This window comes from Leguminivora glycinivorella, chromosome 19, assembly GCF_023078275.1.
Source record: "Leguminivora glycinivorella isolate SPB_JAAS2020 chromosome 19, LegGlyc_1.1, whole genome shotgun sequence".
Taxonomy (NCBI): domain Eukaryota; kingdom Metazoa; phylum Arthropoda; class Insecta; order Lepidoptera; family Tortricidae; genus Leguminivora; species Leguminivora glycinivorella.
This window is the reverse complement of record NC_062989.1, coordinates 16,787,921-16,813,336: the sequence shown is the minus strand read 5'-3', so window position 1 is coordinate 16,813,336 and position 25,416 is coordinate 16,787,921. Positions and strand designations below refer to the sequence as shown.

Here is a 25,416-nt window from a genome sequence, read left to right as displayed (position 1 = left end):
GACTACATTTTCTGATAATATCTTAAATTTGCAATCGATTAAACAGGAATCGATTGGTTCCTTCTACAATAAGTCATGAACGCATCCTTTATTTTGCAGATCACACTTGACCAATGAGAAAATTTGTCAAATTTGACAGCAGCCAGCGACGAAAAAACGCACATTCGCTGAAAAATTGAGAAAACATTTTATTTCAATTTGAACGACTAATTTTAGTGTATTTCTGTGTATGTAGAAAATGTTATAACTAGATGTTAACCGGATTTAGCATTTAATGGTCTTACGGAAGATGGATATTACAGTTTCTAAGGTAATATTTTTATTCTCTTGTTTTTGGTTTAAGCCTCCCTATGTATTTTTGTGGACAAGAAAAAATATATATCTAAATAATGGGATACTATGAAGCTTGAACGATTTATGAACAAAACTTTTAAATTATGTTTATTCAAAGGTTTTCGTAGAAGTAGGTATTTAGCAATATTTAACAATTAAAATTCTAGTAACAATTCCTACCTAAGTAATCATTATATAAATTAAAGTGCTTAATATAATTAATAACAGTAGTAACACATAGTTTTAGTGGTATGTATGAACAATTTAATGAATTTAATATAATTTTATGTAACTGTTTATCCAAAGTTACAAAAAGAATTAAATACTACAAAAACAGTAATCATTTTCAAGGTTATGTGCTTAATGATCGTGTTTGTGGCTGAATGTTCATACATATTTTAATTTCATGGTAGTCATTAACAGGCCTTGGATTATTTTTCGCATGGTAAGATGAAAGAAAACTATGGAGTCGATATTAAAACTAAACTTTAATTCATATTCATACTCATACTCACTAATTTTCTTAGTCCCGTAATACTTTTGTCCCTTGTGCAGGTTGACAGATCGAAAATGTTAATCGAAAATTAATCTTACTGAATGTAATTAAAATTATTTATGTGGTGTGATTTGGGAAGCCTTTTGCTTGGTAAAGGGTTACATTTACCCTGTAACTATATCAAATTAGTTACTATTTTGTTTGGTTCAGACTACTTTGTTGCGGTAAACGTAATGCTAAGTACTAGTAACACATTTCTCATGATCGTATTTTAGATCTTTGTAAGGTTCTATCCAGTATAAAATTGCAGAAACTTGCGGATCAGACATAATTGTTTACGTAATTATTGCACGCACCGATTGCAATAAATAATTAAGTGACACATCGCGTCGTGAATGATTGACATGACATTGACATGCAAATGATTTTTGATAAATCAGCTAGTACTTAGCATTACGTTTACCGCAACAAAGTAGTCTGAACCAAACAAAATAGTAACCAATTTGATATAGTTACAGGGTAAATGTAACCCTTTACCAAGCAAAAGGCTTCCCAAATCACACCACATAAATAATTTTAATTACATTCAGTAAGATTAATTTTCGATTAACATTTTCGATCTGTCAACCTGCACAAGGGACAAAAGTATTACGGGACTAAGAAAATTAGTGAGTATGAGTATGAATATGAATTAAAGTTTAGTTTTAATATCGACTCCATAGTTTTCTTTCATCTTACCATGCGAAAAATAATCCGAGGCCTGGTCATTAAACACTGTTTAGTATTTGACAGTACAGATGGGGTTTTTCCTGCACTAGTGCGCAAAGTGGTTCATTTCTTGTCATGTTGAAACAGTCAGAGGTTTGTACTGAAATAACCATGAATCATTCAAAACTCTTATTATAAAAATAGTCTTCATGTTGCGGTATAAATAATAGTTGGTAAATCAAAATAAATCAAACAAAGTTATATCTAAAATATATTGTCTAAAAATATTTTCTCTGAAAGAAGTTAATATCGGGTAAATTTTTATGACAATTCAGTTTTGAGGCAGTAATTCCTTTTAGTCTTAATAAATTCACTAATTTGGCTACAAGGTGTGCCCCAAGAACAACAAAATCATATATGTACAAGAAAAACATTTGAGAAATTTTTGACTCATAGTAAGAGCTTCTTACAGCTCAACGAGGGTGCGGTGTGCTGGTGACGGAAGGACCTATGGAACTAATTTGTTCCGTCTATTGTCCTTTGAGTCGTCTGCAACCCAAACCCTCCTTAGGAGGGCTTTCGTGTTAAAAATAGTGAAATCGCAACCGAGCGCTCGATCATACCGTGTGTGGTATCAAATTAAAGGGCTTTGCGAGTAGTTTATAAATATATATCACATTATAGGACTTTTTCTACTTGGTCTAACAAAATATGAGAAAATGTCCAAAAGTGGTAATAATTGTACCGGTGAAGGCTCGTTTTCAAAAAATTGGCAAAAATCAATAATAGCAATTTATAATCACTAAGGCATAACAGCAATTTAAGTAAACGTTGCAGATTAATTTAGTACAAAACTTACTTCGATTTGATGTAGATTTTCAAAGAAATTGTCACTTAATTTTAGGTAATTTCTGAAAAAAATTGAATTCGCCTTAGGCTAGTTTACTCTTTTTCAAAAACTTAAAATAAAAATCTAGTCTGAAATGATTGTGGTAGAGGATATACGAATTATAAATTTACCCGTTTTAATATTCAAAATTGTCCAAATTTTACAAATAAGATCGACTGATTCAGCTCTATACGTGCGTTTTTCTAAACGTGCATTAGAGAAAAATTCATAATTAATTTAGTGAGTTAGTTTTCAAAAATCCAGTCTTATAAAAATCAAGATAATAAGATGCTCTAACTGGAACTTGAATTAAATAAATCTATTGGATAACAGAAAGTGTAGTATTTCACCGACTAAAACTATCAATTTTACATTCTTTTGACGTTTTTTTTGAAAGCAGCCTTAGGACTTGTACACTCTTTTTTGCTATGTACTTAACACAGCAAAAGGTAGTGTACAAGTTTCTAATGGGTTGGCAACGCGCACGTGACACTCCTTGAGATGCAGGCGTCGTCGCTTTCCATCAGGCGGACCGTATGCTTGTTTGCCACCAACGAAAAAACAGCTTGTTACAAAGCCGAGGTGTTTGTTGCATTGAGTCATTAGTCTGTCTGACGTCATTTAGTTACCTCACCTTATCTCATGTTTTAAAGTGCAGGTTTTATTGTATGAGATTTATAATTATATTATACCATCATAGATAAATTTAATGCGAAATAAAATACCTAAAGTCTGTCTGCATAACTTTAAAGTGCCTACATTAACATATCAAATAATAAATATCGACAAAAATCGTACCATATCCAGTTAAGAAATCGGTTGGTAAATTAAAAGAGAACTAATATGAAAATATTTCTGTCCAAACCAAAACATAGATGTTTTGTTTGCTTGTCGAAAATAGCTCGATGTTTCGCTCAAAACGAGGAGCATTTTCACCGAGCGCGCTATAGTATCCCGACGCAACGACAATCGTTGACGCTAAGATGGCGTCTCTAACGATATTAACGATACAGTGGTCAGTTTTTTTTTTTTTTTTTTTTTTTTTATGGGATAGGAGGCAAACGAGCAGACAGGTCGCCTGATGGTAAGCGATCACCGCCGCCCATGGACACCCGAAACACTATTATCTCTGCTGATTACTGTACGTTTGTGTCTCCCCGCTGAAAGTCCTCCCGCACCCCCTCTCGGTTACCTCACCGTTACCGCCCGTCAAAGACGCGAACAGTTGACCTGTCATATTTTACTCATAAAAGCATAGTACGCGTTCACCTACACGAGCTTAGACTACGTGCTAGGAACGCGCCTCTTTCATAATATTTGATCGCTAGTGTCCGAGGTGTGACCATAGTAACACAAAAAATGTGATGCAAATAATGCCTCGCACAGCTAAACTGTGGAATGAATTGTCGCCAGCGGTATTTTCGGACCGATACGACCTTCAAGAAAAGAGCGTACACCCATCTTAAAGGCCGGCAACGCACCTCCAACACTTCTGGTGTTTCGGGTGTCCATGGGCGGCAGTGATCGCTTACCATCAGGCGACCTGTTTGCTCGTTTGCCTCCTATCCCATAAAAAAAATGCAATCTATCGAAAATGTTATCGAATTATTTAATACGCATCAGTTACGCGTATTGTTGTAATAGAAACGTCCTTGACTCCGAACTATTATTATAATCTGTAAAATTGATTGGCACTCGCCCATCTAATATAATATATCTTATTTGATTGAATTAAAAGTTATATTAGAACGTCAAGTTAGTCGAGGTATAGTGATCTCTTTGCCCATACTGTCCATCTCAATTCTGAACTAATGTTTAGATTTAAATTGATTTTATAGTGATACAAAAAAAGGGCTGGTGGCCTAGCGGTAAGAGACTGCGTCTTTCAATGCGGGGTTGCGGGTTCAACCTCGGCGCTTACCAATGAGCTGTATTTGCTTACGTCCGAAATGTCATTTGGTATTTGCGAAAGCTTACCGGTGAAGAAAACACCGTGAAGAAACCGGACTAATTCAAATAAAGTTAAGGTTGCGATTTATGTACTAGCTTTAGCCCGCGGCTTCGCTCGCGTTAAATACGAATATTGCGGAATGGTCCATACACACTTCCACCCCCATTTTACGGAATTGAGGGGTAAAAAGAGACACAAAGTACCCAAAGTAGCCTATGTCGCTCTCCACATCCCTACAACTATCTCCACTTAAAAAAATACGTCACTTCGTCGCTTCATTTTGCCGTGAAAGACGGACAAACAAACAAACACACACACTTTCCCATTTATAATGTTAGTATGGATGTATGTGTATAACTATTATTTATTTGCAGGGCCGGGTAGGCGGCCTGGCGGCGGTGCTCGCCGTGGCCAACGTCGGGTCCCTTCTCGCCGCTCTCAACATGGTTGCCGACCTGCACCCTTCTGACAAGTAAGTTCACATCAAATGAACATCCCCGTCGCGTCTGTGTGTCTTCTTCAACCTAGCGTTTTCCCGGCATAGCGCCAGGGTCCGCTTTCCTGCTCAGTCTTCTCCACTTTGCCCGGTCTTCGACATCCTTAAGGCGTGAGATTGTTCTCTTGCATGTCCCTCCCACGACGTCCAGCCAGCGCTTCTTGGGCCTACCGGGGCCGCGTGACTTAGGGCCTTGGACAGTGAGATTAAGGCATCTGTTTCTGATGTAGTCCACAGGTCTGCGGCGTATATGGCCATACCATCGGAGGCGGCTTTCTTGCAGCTTATCCGCTACGTCACGGATTCCGAAGCTGCCACGGATGTGTTCGTTACGTATGCGATCTAGTCGCGTAACGCCACACATCCACCGCAACATCTTCGTCTCTGTGACGTGTAGCCGCTAGACATGCCTTCCGAGAGCAGGCCAGGGGCCCGTTTCTCGAAAGGTACAAGCCTTGTATTACAAGTGCGCGAACTGTCAAATCGTATGGGTTGTCATGGAAACACACTTGTAATACAAGGCTTGTACCTTTCGAGAAATGGGCCCCAGGTCTCGTGTGTGTGTTCGCTTATACCTAGCTCGGTCCACACAGAGCGAGGCCGCGAAGCACTCACACACGGCAAAAGTCCAATGTAGACGTGCCGCGGCTGCCGCAGGTTGCTCAACTGAGCATAACGCGTGCACTTGCCTCGCGAGGAAATTGCCTCTCTCTGTGTGGACCCGGCTAGAACTCAAATAACCTAACCACAAAATTAAAATTTTGAAAAAACCCCTGACCGCGACATAGCGGATCGATTTTCATGAAACATGGCTAACGCCGTGTCTTGCGTGGGCGACGGTCGCGCGACCGTCGCCGTCGCGTCTCATACTTCCATATCGATAAGGTTTGATTTCGTATGCGTCGCATCGCCGTCGCGCGACCGTCGCCCACGCAGTCATAAGAACACTCACGACTAACTCTGCTTTCAAAAAAAAACGAAATCTAAATCAGTTCATCCGTTCGGGAGCTACGATGCCACAGATAGACACACACACAGACAGACACGTCAAACTTATAACACTCCGTCGTTTTTGCGTTGGGGGTTAATGAACTATATTTTGAATGTTTTGATGCGGTTGTCATTTTCACTTATGAATAGAATGATTCTTGAAGAAGGTTTAGGTATATCATCATTAGGTAAGAATTTGTCAAGGTTTTCCTTTAAACTGATTGGAATATGACGATATTTGTTAATCAAGTCGGTAAAAATGGCGTGCTCAAGGGTTTTAATCGATCCTTTCTCGAATCCTTCGTCCATTTTTCATTTCTTAATATTTGACAGTAAGTTAAGTTTGGCGATGAACTCAGTATGGGGTTCTTCAAAAAACCCCTAGAGTAGCAGGCGTCCATAGGTTACGGTGACCGCTTTCCAGACGGACCGTATGCCTGTTTGCCACCGACGTGGTATAAAAAAGGTAACATTAGACTTTTTTTTCCTCCATTTGCAAAACGAAGGTCATAGGTCATTAGTGGATTATTAGCAAACATTCACATGATACCTACGGCAATGATTGCCCGGGTCACTGAACAATTATCGCGCCGCGAGGCCGCTTGAGTGGAGACTTTATTGCTTCCATGATGTCCAAATATTTATCGTCACGGCTTATTTATTGTTGGAACGTATATATTTTTTTTATTCGTATAATAAAATACCTATTGAGTGTTATCACTACATAGTATAAAACAAAGTCGATTACCGCCGTCTGTCCCTATTTTTGTGAAATAAATAGAGTTATTCAAGAGGAAGGTTTATATGTTTTTTTTGTACCACGTCGGTGGCAAACAGGTATACGGCCCGCCTGATGGAAAGGGGTCACCGCAACCTATGGACGCCTGGTGTATCATGGGCTTTATTTGTTAACAATTATAACATCGATAAAAACAGCACTGGCTAAAGTGTGACAACATTTGTGCATAGTGATTTGTCAAAATAGTGCGGCGAACTGTGGACCAGAGTGCAACTAAGCTCCTTTCTACGATGCCATCTATAGAGTTTCAATAAAATAAAATTTCGATGATAGTTAAAATTGGGAAGACGACCGCACATAATATCTGGAGGAGCGGGGAGGTTATCATGGAGCCGTTAAAGGTCAATGGCACTTCTTTACCTCAGCAGATGGACACTGACCCGTCCTGCTAGGGATTCTTCGTCTGCTGAGTTATGTATTCTGTAACAGTTAGCCTAACAGCCTTGATGCGATTGAATTTGACACCTACATAAGTGCTTCTAAATGCTTTACACCTCCAAATATCTCGAACCTTTTACATTTACGGGAACTTACAAAACCAATGTTTGTAATTTGGATGTCCTTCTCAGCCCCGACCAGAGAACTTAATGCTAGGGGCGCCAACCCTCAGTCAGCGAGTGACAACTCCAAGAAACGATCAAATAATATGGATCAAAAGAAATCGCCCACGAAATTAGAAATTTAGTTCTAGTAGATAACAACATTATGTCCTGTGCAGCATTACTGTTACAAGTTATTTTAGATTTGTTCCACAAAGCCTTAGAATCGCTTGACCCTTACCTGTCTTCCACCAGTTCACGAAACAATAAAGAACACGTTTGCCTATACCTAACAAAGTAGTTGACATCCTAAAAGTAACTTCAGATAATGTACATTTCATTTGGTACAATGCACCGAACATTAATACCGATGACATTTAATTAAGACAAAAGACGAAATCATAACATATATCCTCATAAACAATTAATTAAATACTCAATGGGTACATCGAGAAATAATGGACTCAAGTTTAATTAACTTTTTGTGACAACCCTATTTCCATAGAAATCAGAGAAAAACTTAGAAACGCGATTTCTCCGAGTTCCTGCAAGATAAATTAATAGAATTTTCACAGTTTTTAGGTACATATATTTAGTTAATTTTGTGAGTAAAAAAACGTGCGACCCTTTTATAGTTTATTATTTATTTCAACTTTTTTTTAAATTTAAATTTTATTTATATTCTTTTTTTGAAGCAGTCAGAGTGCTGAAACTTTAATAACGTATTTATTTTAAACTGACAATCATTATGTATTTCATTTGAAGCAGTAGTGTTTTATAATTTAGAAGATTTCAATAGAAATATGTTTTACAAAGGTCATTGACCTTTCAGAAAAAAAATTATAATTACGAAATTAAGTCAAATATTGCAACGGGAGTTTCTTACTAGGCTTTATTGCAATAAAACACGTCATAATAGAATTAAATCTAGAGATGTCTGCAACTAAGGCAATTTCACACACTGCGCCTGCAACTGAACTTTCTTGTAAACACACTACATGCCCATTCAAGTTACGGGTTTATTTTATTCAATACGACAGTTATTCTTTAAATATAACAAACTAGCGCTTTGCCCGCCTATTTCGCCTTGTAGCCTATTTCACTCTCCATCCCTTCAACTATCTCCACTTAAAAAATCACGTCAATTCGTCGCTCCGTTTTGCCGTGAAAGACGGACCAACAAACATACACACACACTTTCCCATTTATAATATTAGTATGGATGCTATCTATCTTAAGTGCCTCTGTTATCTTACTGTTCAATTCTAAAAGAGCATAATATACAAAAACTTTACTTGACGTAAATCTTTTCTCAAATAAAGCTTTCTGTAAACGTTTTTTAAACGCTTCGTTTTTACGGCACAGATAAAGTTTGTTTACATCTCGACTCTTAACACGTTTTACTTTGATCTAGGTAATAGTTGGAGACTGATAAGTATAGCATTTTTTTCACAAAGGCTAGGAAATCATCATCATTTACTTGCCTTTATGGAATATGTTTGGGTGTGTGTCTGTCTGTGGCATCGTAGCACCCGAACGGATGAACTGATTTAGATTTAGTTTTTTTTGTTTGAAAGCTGAATTAGTCGGGAGTGTTCTTAGCCATATTTCATGAAAATCGGTCCACTATGCCGCGGCCGGGGGTTTATTCAATTAATTTTGTAGTTATAATATTGTCTTCGGTTACCGCGATAGTTACTCGTGAAATAAAACTATGGAAACGGATTATATCGCGTATAATGACTTTACAATTCATCCCGACGTTTCGAACACTTTACAACATTCGTGGTGACTGAGGAAAAATTACAATGTGCAAAAGCTATACCCCACATACTAGGCATATCAATGAATTTTATTATTTGTGGTTGTGTTATATTTATACGGGACGGGAGCGACTACCTTTTGTTCGTTTCTATCCTAGATATCCCCTTTTACTTGAATCCTGTATAAACTTTTTTTTTAGTGGCCTAATATAGAAGCGACCAACTGAAAACTAACCGAAGCGAAAAAACACTTTTCCAGGCAATAAAATGTGACGACGACGTCCGAAGGTCACACTCGACATGCTGAAGAAGTTATGTTGCGGTTTAATTACCTATTACCGTTATTAGCGCGCTAGTAACTTGAGAATAACGTTAATATAATATTACTGGCATACATATCCTACCTCTATAATTCCTTCATATCTATTCTAAATGGACTTAATTATGATTATGAAAAATTGATGTATAACAGTATTTTATGGAACCGGTGACAGTTCAGATGTGCCTTTCTCCAGAAATGTATCTTAGGCACTGGTTCCATCGCGCTATCGGTTAGAAGCTATCGGCTATAAAAACGAACAAAAGATAATCACTCCCGTGTAAAAAAAGAGACAAAAGATGTTTATAGTTACTCGCCCAGCGGTGAGCTATCAATGTCGCCGTGTCTCTTTTATTTGCATGGGAGTGCTTCGTTTTTGTTCGTTTTTATAGCCGATTACACAGTTCAATTTATGAAATAACCGATACATTGCCTTTACATCTACTCTATTCGTAGCGAACGATTTATGCATTGCTGTCAAGACAACGGGTTTGATGACTGTGGATTTGGAAGCCAATGCGTGAGCGGCACGACCTGCCACATTTTTGTCAGTCCCAATTTGCTTTCTGCAAAACTTGCTATTTAACTTTAAGGCAAACCAGGCTTGGTCATATAGCCATCTCACCTCCACCACACCGATACCACCCTCGGACACTGGCGATCAAATATATGAAAGAGGCGCGTTCCATGCACACAGCCTAAGCTCGTGTTGGTGAACGTGTATTATGTTTGTATGAGTGAGATATGACAGGTCGACTGTTCGCGTTTTTGACAGGCGGTAACTGTGAGTTAACCGAGAGGGGGTGGGCGGCACTTTCAGCGGGGAGCGGGAGTGGCCATACTGTACGATAGTACTCCTTTCTTATACCTACTGTGCCGATACGATCGTAGGTCCGCTATGACCTATAATAAATGGGCGAATTCCCATATTAAAGCTTTTGCGACTCCTCTGGCGCTGCGGGTCTCAAAGGGCGTTGATAATTACTTACCATCAGGCGATACATCCTCCATTTACCTTGTACACTTAAAAAAGTGAAACATTTGACATGATAGCATACTTGTTTACACCTCGCTTGCATTTCGGCTATCTTTTAGTTACGCAATGTGTGTTTACTGTTATACAACATAATTACTATGTAGATGGCGAATTTTAGGTGATAGTGTGTTGCGTAACGCGCATACTGCTTATTTCACTCATCTTTACGTACTTTTTGAATTAGCTGCATGTATGAATGCTTGTAATATGGTTAGTAATCAATGCAAAATCTTGTCAAGGCAGTGGTGTAGGTATAATGTTGAAAGCGCATTAAATTCCAAACAGTTTGACATCTTTTTTATCAATGTCCGTCAAATATTTTTTGAGATATGAAGCGTCAAAAAAAGAGCATTTTTCCCCTTTCTATGAAAATATTCGTTTTGCTAATATTTTGAGACAGATATCAGCAAAACAACTCAGGCTATTACATAAATTGTAAAAGGAAAATGTAGAAAATTTCAATAAGACCAAAAGAGTGCCAGTTATTTAAAAAATAGGATTATAATTGGTAATGGCCAAATGGGATAGTTTACATATATTTACAGGAGGCGTAGCGGAGAACGAATTATTATTATTTGGGGGCTGTTCAAGTATTACTCAGACACATATTTGCGTATATCAAATCAACATTTATTTAGTAAGTTAAGTTTACGGTCAGAAAAACCTCAGGATCGCCGCTTGGCGGAAAAAAATATTTACGAGTAGAAAACCCTCATTAATTAAATCAGATTGTTCCGAAATTGTTCTTGTACGGACTGGTTTTTAAAGCATATCACTGAGGGTCAATAACATCGATGCAATCTCACGAGCGTTGTCGTGGACGTGCCCGAATCATAGTATTCTCCGTTTAACGAAATATCAGTACATAGTACTATAATATGTGTTGTATTGCACGCGCAGGTCTCTCACCGCCGCGCAGGTGTAGTCGGACCATAACTCGACAGTATACACGCTTGTACAAAAACTGAGGAACAGCTGTCTTTTTACGCTGTCACTACATTTGGCGAATCTTCTAGCCAACATGTTTGCCCTTGCTGCGGTGGCTCGCCTCTGCCTTTCTATGTCCTCCTGGTGTTTTAAACTGGACAACAAGATGTGGCCAAGATATTTGACTTCGTGTACTCTCCGCAATTGAACTCTATCAAGCAAAAGAGGTGGTACATGTGTGGGCATATGTGCTGCCTCCATGAGCATAAATTCAGACTTGTCCGGATTGTATCTCATGTTATGCTGGCTGGCGTATCTCTCGCATTCTGCAAGTAACTTACGCATAGCTCCCACAGATGGTGCTAGTAGGACCATATCGTCTGCATATGCGATGTGATTTATCATTTGCCCATTGATGGAGCAGCCAACCTCGGTACTGGTCAAAGCCTGCGACAGCCCATCCATGTACACGCTGAAGAGAGCCGGAAACATACTGCCTCCTTGTCTCACGCCACAGTTTAGCCCGCTGGCTGTGGACAGAGTTGACTTCCATCTTACTACGTTCTTCTGCTGGGAATACCACTTCTCCAGTATCTTAATAATTGGCGTGGGCGCTTTCCGTTCCCGTAGTTTATTCCACAGCAATTGGTGGTCAAATACAACTCAAGTGGACTTTCTATCACTAAAGGAGTTGTGCCATCAAGATGCAGAACCAGGACCCTCAAAAAGGAAAAGTAAAATGTAACTAATTCTGTTTTATTTTTCTAATTTACTAAACTTCAAAATTTTACTGTATTTTATTTCTTCATTAGTAATAGACTATTACTAATAGTCAAATCGATGCAAAGTTATCTTAGACAATTTTTTCAGATAAACGGATATCAAAGAAAGTAAGATCGAATATATAGCACTTTCAACCTAAAACTTTTAGCGTAAACTATTTTACCTTAACCAATCTACCAGACTCTTGGCTTCTCTATTTATAGATTTTTTTTTGTTTACCAAAGTAACTATTTGTCTTACTGACCTTTATTTACACTAAAACTAAAGCAAAATAAATTTTATACAATGTTATATTGCAATATATATCATATCATGAAGTATTTTGCAGATATTTGTCTAAAAATATTGGCAAAACGCTACATTTTATAAATGCGTCAAGAATTAACCTTTTTTGACGCTTCATATCTCGAAAACTATTTGACGGACATTGATAAAAAAGATGTCAAACTGTTTGAAATTTAATGCGCTTTCAACATTACATAGCAACTTTTGACCAAAAACGCATAGTTTTTTTAATAAAAAAACAAAAACCAAAAAAAAGTCCGATTTTTTTACTTTTTTTTTAAATTACGAAGTTAGCACACTTTTTATTTGCTTGCAAAATATAGTCTTACATTCCCCCAAGGACTCCAAATAACATACCAAAAATCCAGCTTTACATCACACTTTGTTTTTTTAGCCGATTTTCATGTAAGATTTGACCGGTGTATAGGGATTTGATGTTCTTTGTAACGCGCCTACTTGAAAAATACTACATTTATGGGTGCAATACAAATGAAATCTTGAGTGACAGTCAGTTACCTAAGGTTCAAAATGTTTACATATTCAAAATGCAGTTGAGCACTTCAAAATATTCGACGATGCGAAGTTTCTACCGTTTTACTGATGAACAACTGTATTTGGCTTTAAATTTATGTTTACCTATTTATATATGCACACGCAACAGCAATTTATGCATATAAACGCGATTAAATCTAACAGTTTAGGCAAAACTAGGCAAGCATAGGCCCTTAACATTCAAGGTTAAATAAGTTAATTATGTAAAAACGAGTTTTTTTTTATTCATTCCTTTCCCCGTTTGTATGAAATATTCACTAGGCATTCATTAAGTCGATCGAATTAGGAAAGTTGTCTTGAATTGTCAGAAATCGTGATGCGTTTTTAAGGGGTCTACAAATAAGGTATTGCAATATCTCCACTATAATTATAAAGTCTGTTGAAAACTTCGGCAGGAGACTGTTTGACCGATGGTTGGCTTTTGTCAGGTTTTCTCATAAATATGTATTTTATTCCCGCGTTTTAGTCCCGTGTGGTGACGGGTTAAGAATTTCTTCCCGTGGGTGTCGTAGAAGTCGACTGTGGGATATGGGTTAAATTGTGGCGTAGGCGAGAGGTTGGCAACCTGTCACTGCAATGTCACAATTTGGATTTCTTTCAACCCCTTTTTGCCAAGAGTGGCACTGAAACTTAGTAGTTCATGTGCTCTGCCTACTCCTTTATGGGATACAGGCGTGATTATATGTATGTTATATGTATGTATATATTTTATTTTGCCCGAAGGTGCCGTTTCGGCAGAAATTAGAGCAAAAAGATGTTACGATTTCGGCAAAAGGCCTTTAGGTTTCACACTTCTAAAATGCGTTTTTTGGAAGGCTATAATTGACTGATTTTATTTTAATCAGCCTTTACGCCCCAAAAAACGTTTAAACACATCAGACCGTACGTACGAGATGTAATATGAGATGTAATACTTTAGGTATTAGAAATAATTAACATTACGTAATAAAAGTAATAAAATGCGAACACGACTATTATTTCTGTCCGAATGTTTCCTCAATCTGTTCTGACTTCTGAGCCACTCCATCCATTGAAGTCCATTTACATATTTTATGTTTGTATTCCAGGATCACTCCCCGACGAGGCTGCGTGCTAACACTCCTCGGCCTCGTTTACTTCACGACGCTGTTCGAGCTACTAAACATGCTGGCACTGTCCACTAGCCTCCGACAGAAGTACCGGCTCAGCTGCGGAGATGTCTTCGACGTTACCAACAAGTGAGTCAGGGGACGGGCTAACTCTAGGCCTCGTTTACTTCACGACGCTGTTCGAGCTACTAAACGTGCTCGCACTGTCCACTAGCCTCCGACAGAAGTACCGGCTCAGCTGCGGAGATGTCTTCGACGTTACCAACAAGTGAGTCAGGGGACGGGCTAACTCTAGGCCTCGTTTACTTCACGACGCTGTTCGAGCTACTAAACATGCTGGCACTGTCCACTATCCTCCGACAGAGTACCGGCTCAGCTGCGGAGATGTGTTTGACGTTACCAACAAGTGAGTAAACCAACACTTTAAGTTAGTGAAGCACTTTACGTTAGTGAGTAAACCCTTTGAGAAGAGTTGTACCGTTGTCGAGATCGTTTTAGGATTACTCACGTTTACGACAGAAACATCGAGATAAGTGGTGAAAACAGCTCCATGTCCACAGCCTCTCACAACTAGCTTGGTGAAAAGATTGTGATCTGCCGAGTATGTAATAAGAAGAATAATCTGGAGGCAGCTCACTTAGTTTACTTCGATTAAAGTCACAGTAGTTTCTTTTACGGCATACTGTTATGGGGCAAGGCTATTGGCGTAGAATCCATCTTTCTCGTGGTAAGTTCGGTTACAAACTCACATGGGGTCCAAGACGAGACAGAAGACATATTTAAATAACTGCGAGAGTTCAAATACCATAGAGGTACACTATATTATAGCATAGCAACTAAGTTAGTAGATAAAAGGAAGTATAATAAATTTCAAAAAATGGAAGCGCGAGAAGAAGATTTTGATTTTCGCGTCATCCATACTAATATTATAAATGGGAGAGTGTGTGTGTCTGTTTGTTTGTCCGTCTTTCACAGCAAAACGGAGCGACGAATTGACGTGTTTTTTTAAGTGGAGATAGTTGAAGGGATGGAGAGTGACATAGGCTACTTTTTGTCTCTTTTAACGCAAGCGAAGGCGCGGGCATAAACTAGTACTTAAGTATAATATAATAAGCTAGCTTTTGCCCGCGGCTTCGCTCGCATTAGAAAGAGACAAAATGTAGCCTATGTCACGCTCCACCCCTTTCAACTATCTCCACTTAAAAAATCACGTCAATTCATCTCTCCGTTTTGCCGTGAAAGACGGACAAACAAACAGACACACACACTTTCCCATTTATAATATTAGTATGGACATCTATTACAAGACGACTCGCTGTGGCCAGCCTTCCTAGTATTTGCACTGATATAAGCGCGGGCGCTCGCCGTGCCCGATCAGTATCGACCAAGTAACAGACCCGAAAGCAGCGCGTGTTTTTCGCACAAAAAAATTGGAAAAGGGTATTTTGATGCCTTAAAGATGTCCACCTGTAGTGTGAAATGGTGTGGAAAGGTAACAAGAAGCTCAAATTTAAAAACAGACGGCATTACATTCCACAAATAAGTCATATTTATAATTTATTCAGAGCCGGCATAGGTCAACTTACATTGGCCACTTACGCGTCAGTAGAGGGACAGTCATACTTCTGTCCCTTTTCATCTGGCGCGACTGCCCGCCGTCCTTGAAACGGCCAATCACAGCGCGCTTAACACATTCCCCGCCCGCTCCTCGCACCCCAAACACTGGTGACTCGTATCGCGAACCAAATATGACAAGACTGCCACTCTATAGGAGGTTCTCTGTGAGTATGGATAAGAATATTTTGTATCTCCCACAGACTAGTATCAGCAGTGCAGGCAGCGTTCTCGTGCATCACCGGCGGCATCGTGTGCGCGTGGTCGTGCACGCGCGACTTCGCGCGCACCTCGCACTTCGTGTCCGAGGCCTACGCGTGGTTCGGCGCCGCTTACTTCTTCTACGACATCTGGTCCATGTACACGGTGAGCGATACAGGCAGACAGACAGATGGTCGTGCACGCGCGACTTCGCGCGCACCTCGCACTTCGTGTCCGAGGCCTACGCGTGGTTCGGCGCCGCTTACTTCTTCTACGACATCTGGTCCATGTACACGGTGAGCGGTACAGACAGACAGACAGACAGACAGATGGTCGTGCACGCGCGACTTCGCTCGCACCTCGCACTTCGTGTCCGAGGCCTACGCGTGGTTCGGCGCCGCTTACTTCTTCTACGATATCTGGTCCATGTACACGGTGAGCGGTACAGACAGACAGACAGACAGATGGTCGTGCACGCGCGACTTCGCTCGCACCTCGCACTTCGTGTCCGAGGCCTACGCGTGGTTCGGCGCCGCTTACTTCTTCTACGATATCTGGTCCATGTACACGGTGAGCGGTACAGACAGACAGACAGACAGATGGTCGTGCACGCGCGACTTCGCTCGCACCTCGCACTTCGTGTCCGAGGCCTACGCGTGGTTCGGCGCCGCTTACTTCTTCTACGATATCTGGTCCATGTACACGGTGAGCGGTACAGACAGACAGACAGACAGATGGTCGTGCACGTGCGACTTCGCTCGCACCTCGCACTTCGTGTCCGAGGCCTACGCGTGGTTCGGCGCCGCTTACTTCTTCTACGATATCTGGTCCATGTACACGGTGAGCGGTACAGACAGACAGACAGACAGATGGTCGTGCACGGGCGACTTCGCGCGCACCTCGCACTTCGTGTCCGAGGCCTACGCGTGGTTCGGCGCCGCTTACTTCTTCTACGATATCTGGTCCATGTACACGCTGAGCGGTACAGACAGACAGACAGACACATGGTCGTGCACGCGCGACTTCACGCGCACCTCGCACTTCGTGTCCGAGGCCTACGCGTGAAACTCTTCGACCGTACCATATTTTAGTCTCATTCATAATGCTAAGATTCAATTTTATATTTACTTATGCTATATTTTTTGACAGGTACACGTCCAAATGACGGTAGGCGACGCCAAAGGCAAGCGGAAGCCCAAGAACGGGTCTCTAACAACCGTGCCTGTCAAGCCGGCGCCATCCTTCTTCGCATATTGCAAGTAAGTGCCCCCCAAAGACATATGTAACTCCGTATAGACGGATAAAGTCTAAGAAGAAAACGTACCTCAAAGCCATAGAGAAAGGTACGGTGGCCAAGATGGCGTTACAACTTTGGGAAACGCTCGACTAGATGGCGCTAATATTAATATTTGACATTTTAACACATATCAAGCTAACAATATGGGCCAAATTGTCAAAACTGAGGTTCAAAAGTTTTAAGCTTGTGTCGAGGCATTCTGTGCACTGTGATTACACATTTTATTTTGACAATAACGTTAAGGCCCTAAGGATTCTAACTTAAATTCTAATCTAAAGCAGCATTTTCCAAACTATGGGTAACTAGTAAATATTTTTCATCACACTTGCACAGTAAATGTGCTATTGCACGCAAGCGGAGCGGGAGTTAAAACAAAATAGTTTACCTTCGCTGTAATAATTAACCATACTAAGATGTAAAAGGTCTTTCGACCATATACCACAGTGAGAGTAGGTGCACTCTTGCAAGTTTTTGGCACTGGTCCCACCGCGAGCTAGTAAGCTATGAGCTATCGGCTGTAAAACCGAACAAAAGATAAGCACTCCCGTGCAAATAAAAGAGACACGGCGATGTTTATAGTTACTCGCCCAGCGGTGAGCTATCAAAATAGCCGTGTCTCTTTTATTTGCACGGGAGCGCTTATCTTTTGATCGTTTTTATAGCCGATTCGAAGACCAATCAACTTTGAGAATCACTGTTCTATAAACATTTTTGGTTCGTACAAGTTCGTTGTAAATAAACAAATCTGAATTTTGAGTAGTCAATAGTAGATTGTGCAACAAGGGGAGGAAGTTGAATATTACTAACGAGAGTTAGTTAAATCGCGACGACTCGAGTTAGTAATATTCATACTCCCCGAGTTACACACAATGTTTTTCATCACACTCGCAATATAAACAATATGTAAATAGATGTAAAAAAAAATACGGTACTAGAAATTTCATTATTCCCTTGGGAGAACGATTTTTCTATAACTCACGCTCCGCCTGCGTGCAATAGCACATTTAGTTTGCGGGTGTGGTGTAAAATATTTTCAATGACGTGCATTTGAACGAATGCACGTGAAAAGTATGAAATAAAAGATATCTGTAGTACGAATATATCGATTTCACGTATTTTAATGTATTCTGTAAATGAAATTAAGTCTTGTATTAGCTTAACTATATAATATTTGTTTAAGGCATGAGCCCGTGATTCTGATGCACCATCTATTCATTGGAGGATTTGGGTTCCTAACCATTGTGGTAAGTAATCTTATACTTTTAAACGAGCAATTCTTGTATATTTATTTATTTATATATACCGAACGATCTCGGAAACTGCTCTAACGATTTCGCTCGAAATTTGTTATAGTTGGGGTTTTAACTGGGTAAAAAATAGATCTTCGTAGCAATTTCTTACTATCCCGAAAACGCAATTTTCGAGTTTTCAATTTTTTTTTCGCGGTATCGTCAAACGTAAAAATATTGGTTGTTAATTCGATGTTGCCGGTGCGACGCTATTAACATTCCGCTTAGCTCATGTGTATGATATTTCCGTCCATTGTGATGCAGATAGATCGTAGAAAAAGGTTTATACAATCCCGGCCAGAAATTAAATTTTAAATTTTTAGTCTTTTTTTTTTGTTTTTGTATTTATAAGAGTTTTTTTTATCTAAAGACGTGATATATTAAAAAAGAACCGAGCGAAGCTCGGTCGCCCAGATATTATATATTTTTAATACTACAAAACTTAACCTTTCTATACGTACCTATCACAATTTTTAACCCCCGACGCAAAAACGACGGGGTGTTTTAAGTTTGACGTGTCTGTCTGTCTGTGTGTGTGTCTGTCTGTTTGTCTGTCTGTCTGTCTGTGTGCATGTCTGTCTGTGTGTATGTCTGTCTGTGTCATCGTAGCTCCCGAACGGATGAACCAATTTAGATTTCGTTTTTTTTTTGTCTGAAAGCTAAGTTAATTGCGAGTGTGTTAATGGCTAAGACCATGTTTCATGAAAATCGGTCTAATATGTCGCGGTCGGGGGTTTTTCAAAATATTAATTTTGTGGTTAGGTTAGGTTATTATTATTAAGAATTCAATATCTTATTTATTTTTCTAGTACCTCCGCGGCGGCCTTGGTGACTGTGTGTTCGGCTTTGTCTACCTGATGGAGCTCTCAACCCCCTTCGTCTCCCTCCGAGGAATCCTCTCACGCCTCAAGATGAAGTCCACTCGAGTCTACCTACTGAACGGCATATTGATGTTACTTACGTTCCTGTTCTGCCGAGTGTTGAGTCTGCCATATGCCTGTCATATGTACAGCAAGGCTGTGGGGATGACTTACTTTGAGGTAAGTTCACTAAAGTGTAAAGGCAACCTTAGCGTCTCAAGATGAAGTCCACTCGAGTCTACCTACTGAACGGCATATTGATGTTACTTGCGTTCCTGTTCTGCCGAGTGTTGAGTCTGCCATATGCCATGCCTGTCATATGTACAGCAAGGCTGTGGGGATGACTTACTTTGAGGTAAGTTCACTAAAGTGTAAAGGCAACCCTAATAGCGCATCAAGATGAAGTTCACTCGCGTCTACCTATTGAACGGCATATTGATGTTACTTACGTTCCTGTTCTGCCGAGTGTTGAGTCTGTCATATGTACAGCAAGGCTGTGGGGATGATTTACTTTGAGGTAAGTTCAATAAAGTGAAAAGGCAAACCTAGCGTCTCAAGATGAAGCCTACTCGAGTCTACCTTCTGAACGGCATATTGATGTTACTTACGTTCCTGTTCTGCCGAGTTCTGAGTCTGCCATATGTCTGCCACATGTATAGCGGAGCTGTGGGGGTGACTTACTTTGACCGAAATTCGTTAAACTGACAGTTACACTGACAGATGACAATCGATGATATGACATCCAGAGTTGCTGTTTTAAAAAAATACTGGGTTCAACTTTCATTAGCCAGACTCTACCTACTGAACAGCATATTGATGTTTTGCTTACCATCCTGTTCTGCTGAGTGCTGAGTCTACCATGTGTCTGTCATATGTATAGCAAGGCAGTTGGAACGACGTATGTTGAGGTAAGTTCAATAAAGGCAAGTTAATGCTCAAGACACCTTCTAGCGCATCGAGATCATATCTACTCTACTTACTGAGTGGCATATTTCTTATTCTTATTGATATTCCTTACGTTACTGTTCTGTCAGGTATTGAGTCTGTCATAAATAGGCTGCAAGGCTGTCGGAATGACTTAATTGAGGTAAGTTTACATAATCAGTCAATCTATAAATTTGATAGGATTCTCACTGTCTCGTCCCTATTTTGTCAAATAATATCATACATTTGCCAGATGTAGCCAGTTTATAGGATTTTTTTATCCGTACTAGTGTGCAAAGTGGTTAATTTTTTGTCCGGTCGAAACATCAGAGGGCCATCTGCACTGAAGAACGTCATACGATACACGTTCGAGAAGGGAATTCGTAACTCGTGTCGATTTAAAACACTCCCTTCGGTCTTGTTTTAATTTATCGCCACCTAGTTTTCGAATTCCCTTTTTCCGCACTTGTAATTTTTTATTTTATTCTTCCAGGCCGTGAAATCCCTCCCAACAGGCTGCAAGGTGTCCATCCTGATCCTTCTGCTCCCGCAACTATACTGGTTCTACCTGATGTCAGCCGGGGCAGTCAAGGTGTTCCGCGCGAAGGCAGAAGAGAAGCGCAGTTGACCCAAGCGCAAGAGGAGGCGGTAGACTACTGGGAAAGGTGATGACAGCTGATACGGACGCGCAATGTTTTTAAACTGTTTTAGTCATTTTAGTTAGAGAAGTTATATGTGACGTTTTCAGGGTTAAGGCTCGACAAAAGCGTGTAAGCGGTGAGCTATCGCTAAACGAACAAAAGATAATCGCTCCCGTGTAAAATAACCTAACCACAGAATTAAAAGTTTGAAAAGACCCCCGACCGCGACATAGTGGACCGATTTTCATGAAACATGGCTAATAACACTCCCGACTAACTCAGCTTTCAGAGAAAAAAAACTAAATCTAAATCGGTTCTTCCGTTCGAGAGCTACGATGCCACAGACAGACACACACACAGACAGACAGACAAACAGACAGACAGACACGTCAAACTTATAACACCCTGTCGTTTTTGCGTCGGGAGTTAAAAACCGGCCAAGTGCGAGTCAGACTCGCCCACCGAGTAATAAAAGAGACGCGATAGCGCGAGTGAGTTATAGTTCGTCGAGCGATGAACTTATAAATCGCTCGTTCTCTCTTTTATATACACGGGAGCGAGGGATAGCTTATCGTTTATTCCATTTTAGTGGGGCCCGTACCTAAGGGGATGTGCAAGGGTGGGAACCACGCTCGTCATTTAGGGAATTTTATCCTGTTCCGTGCGACATAATATATTTCAAATAATAGGCGTTTTTCCGAGTCTTGGCGATGCGTGCCTATCGACACAATATTATCAGACTTTTTTTTAAATTTAAGAGCCGGTTGCATCAAAACGTCTGTCACCATTAAAGCGTTCGTTAATTTTTATTGTATGGGAAGTTCCATAGACGTCTGCTGCGTGACGATGATGTGTCTGTCGAATGTGGTTGATGCAACTGGCCCTTATTGTTGCAAAGTGTCCATTCTGTTCCTTCTAGTCCCCCAAATGTACTGATTCTACCTGATGTCAGCTGGGGCAGTCAAGGTGTTCCGCGCAAAGGACAAGAAGCGCAGTTGACCCATGCGCAAGAAAAGGCGGTAGTGACGTGACGGACACGCAATGTTATCCAACTTTATTAGTCATTTTAGTCAGCGAAGTTATATGTGACGTTTTCAGGGCTAAGGCACAGCAGGGTTAGCACATGCTTGCCGCGAGAGTGTGTCGCTGCGAGATAGACTACCCGTCCTTATCCCATTAATACAATTAGAAGAAGACGTGTGATCTACCTCGCGACGACATACTCTCGCGGCAATAATGTGGTAAGCGTGCTGGTACCATCAAGAGCGTGTAAGCGGTAGAAACGAACAAAAAATGTAGTGTGAAACGTGTAGGTAAAATTAGAGTGCGAGCGATTTATATATTTCATTGCTCAGCGATGAACTAACTCACTCGCGCACATCGCGTCTCTTTCTATCGTGGTACCAGTGCCTAACCCGTAGCTGTAGTCGTGAATATTATTCTTAGAACAAATCAAAATATTTTCAAATGAGAATAATTTGATTTGTTCTAAGATTTGCACGGCAGCGCCATCTCTCTTCGCTAGCTCGTAATCACATGTGTTGATTCAGTTAGGAGGTCGAACTAGTTTCGCTTCTACCTCAGAGATGGTCGGGGGCGCCATAAGCCTTCGGTAATTGTGTCATATACTTGGAAATTTCGACCCTTGCTTTCGTGATCCGATGGCCGAGTGGTTTTACAGGCATCCGTCCGGTTAACGGAGTACGCTGGTACAATTCCATCTCGGAACACTTAGAGGTCTTAGTCACTTTTTCTTTGTATATGACATTTATTTAATGTTTGTTAATATTATTTCTGAAAATTAATGCAAAAGTTTTAAATTATTGGTGGAATGGGTACTCAATTCCTTGTTCAGTTGTTTCTTATACTTATGCTTGAAAAGTAGGTAACAAGGAACTTATTTTGACGCTGATTACTGAAGGTGGCGTTACAGATGGTCTTTCTTACCATACATCTATCACCTTTCTATCCACATTTGACGCTTTAAAGAACTTTACAGACAATTCATTTTTACGCGTATATAACGTTTTGCGTTTCAAACCTACATACTATCATTATTTCTTATTTATATTACTTCTGGAGGTCTGCCTTCATTCTTTTACTATGTTTAGTTTATTTCGTCGTATATGTGACGCCGTCTTTATAGTCAAGGGCAGAATTGCAATGAAAAAATACCGCGATGTACCAAAGATCAACCAATTATGCTCATGTTCTTCCCCCCTCTTCCAAATCACATTTTCTATTTCAATTTGACGAAATTTTCTTGATACTTACAAATTTTGTAGAAACCGCTTAAAAAGGCAGTCTTGGACAATGTATGTACGTTATTGATTTCTAGTTTTAGAAATATACCAACTTATAATGTTAGTAAACGATTTAGAACATTTTTAGAATTTATCTGCTGAAATTCTAGTTTGAACGTGTATTGATAGAAAATTTTACACGTTATTTCTTTGCACTAATTTCATAAAATACGAAAATTGTTATATTGCATATTTTCAGTTTTGTAAAAAGTAACATAAATCGGTATATTCCGATTTTAACATTTGTCATTCTCTTCTTATTTATTTTATTGTAAATATTTACTGTACGCACTAAAATATGATTTTCGCACAAGATGTGCACTCATGTTACACAAATATATAGAATATTGTCTTCGGTTACCGCGATAGTTACTCATGAAATAAAACTATGGAAACGGATTAAATCGCGTAAAATTAATTTACAATTCATCCCGACGTTTCGAACACTTTACAGCATTCGTGGTCAACGGGTGACTGAGGAAAAATTACAATGTGCAAAAGCTAGTACATACAAGAAATATTAACGAACCATGACCATAAATAATATAGATTTCTAAGGCAGGTTCACACACTATTTACACACTATTAATAAAGCTAGTTATACAATATTCAAAAAATTTACCATTACTATATTCAAAAACAATTAATGAATATACACAAAATTGACAAAAACAAACTGCAAATGTGCAACACCATACAACACAAATGCCTCACAGTCTTCGTCGTGCTTGTTCCATTATCAGATGTACTACTGGATCCCAAGCCGGTGGTAAAGTAAAGCCATCTTCTCTATGAAAGTTTGAATATTTCTTGATCTCAATGGCCTAGCGCAACATTATGGTTATGGGTGGGGGAAAACGTCGGGATGAATTGTAAATTCATTATACGCGATTTAATCCGTTTCCATAGTTATATTTCATTAATATATAGAGTTATGTATGTCTATATAAATGGGTATGGTCTTTTGTAATGTAGAGATAATTTATAGAAATGTGCTTAAAAGGCAGCTCTATAAGACGAACAACACTGTTGCTTAACCTTTTAACCACGTAAGACGTCTATAGACGCGCGCGGCTACAGCCCAATATGAACCTTCGTTCGTTCGGATAAGGTTCAAAATCGTGCACGACAGACGTGGTGTTCAAAGGTTTGAAACCAAAAAATCAGTCTACCAGTCGACTGAATTATCTATGTGCTTCTATAAATAATAGTAATAAGTACGACATATATACTTATTAATTTAGATGCATTATACTCAGATATTTTAAATAATTCCACGTAACATCTTTTAGGAGTTTAAAACGTTTCTGTCACATATTTTCCAAAAATTAACTATGTAAAAAACTAAATGATAACTTACCTCATACTATCATATTTTTCGGCCTATTTGTCACGAACCCCACTAAGTTTTTGAAACTAAGTGTTGACTAAAACTCCACTTTTGACTTCCAAAAGAACTGTTTTTCTTGTAAAGATTTTTAATAGCTTATCTATATACATCAAGTTACCATAATTATAGTATAGATAGGTACTATGTACAATTGTACATGTAATGTAGAAATTATGTTATTAGTATACAATACAGAGCTAACAGTTTTTGATGGTGCTTATCCAACTTATATGTAGCTACATAATGTAGCATTATAGCATAGGTCTAAGCTAGGTATAAAACTATTTTTTCAGTACAGATGGTCGTTTTTTTACGCACTAGTTCGAGAAGTGGTTCATTATATGCCAGGTCGAAACTTCGGAGGCTCATCTGTACTGAAAAACGTCGTACGATACACGTGCGAAAAGGAAATTCGAAACGAGTGGCGATAAATTAAAACACGACCGAAGGGAGTGTTTTAAATCGACACGAGTTTTACGCACTTGTATCGTAATGTACTATTATGTGCTCGCCTCTCCACGTCTTAAACCTTCAATAAAATGTGTTGTCTCTAAAAAGTACCCCTTAAAGCTAGGAACAGATTAAGGGACGCATCCGGCGGACGTCGTCGTCATCTGGCGAGATCTGGATAATTGAATATACACTGAATTGTGCAAACTAGCTCACATAAGCCATGGACGTGGCCTTGAGCGTTCGGACGTCCGTACGAAATCTGGCGCGCTGGACGTTTTAACGGCTCAGCCACGACATTGGTCTAAGCGCGACAGCGGTGAGCGGCAGCCATACATTGGAGTGAGACACAGCGATGGGACTTTTCATTCGCACGTATGGCTGCCGCTCACCGCTGTCGCGCTTAGACCATTGTCGTGGCTAGGCCGTAAGACTGTGCACACTTATCAGTCGCGTTCGTCAGCCGCGTCCGCGTGACGCGTCCCAAAATTTG

At 39.8% G+C, this 25,416-nt stretch overlaps 1 protein-coding gene across 2 annotated transcripts; it reads left to right on the top strand.

The window, feature by feature from the left end:
- Nucleotides 1-149: 149 nt before the first annotated feature.
- Nucleotides 150-21,046, top strand: LOC125236581 (TLC domain-containing protein 3A). Of its 2 annotated transcripts, none has more exons than XM_048143436.1 (8): nucleotides 150-310; nucleotides 4,752-4,849; nucleotides 13,934-14,083; nucleotides 15,772-15,934; nucleotides 16,919-17,028; nucleotides 18,247-18,310; nucleotides 19,165-19,395; nucleotides 20,633-21,046. In XM_048143436.1, exons 1-8 carry the CDS (start codon nucleotides 275-277, stop codon nucleotides 20,765-20,767), a joined length of 987 nt encoding a protein of 328 aa, XP_047999393.1. In that variant the 5' UTR covers nucleotides 150-274; the 3' UTR covers nucleotides 20,768-21,046. The 2 variants fall into 2 exon arrangements, with proteins under 2 accessions (XP_047999393.1, XP_047999392.1); XM_048143435.1 differs by having other exon boundaries at nucleotides 13,934-14,222.
- Nucleotides 21,047-25,416: the final 4,370 nt, after the last annotated feature.

What these genes read in the sequence shown, in the direction of transcription:
- LOC125236581 (XM_048143436.1), top strand. Translation starts at nt 275, where the DNA reads ATGGTCTTACGGAAGATGGATATTACAGTTTCTAAG. An exon ending in GTCTTCGACGTTACCAACAA is followed by an intron (nt 14,084 to 15,771) that starts GTGAGTCAGGGG and finishes TATCTCCCACAG; the next exon opens with ACTAGTATCAGCAGTGCAGG. An exon ending in ACATCTGGTCCATGTACACG is followed by an intron (nt 15,935 to 16,918) that starts GTGAGCGATACA and finishes ATTTTTTGACAG; the next exon opens with GTACACGTCCAAATGACGGT.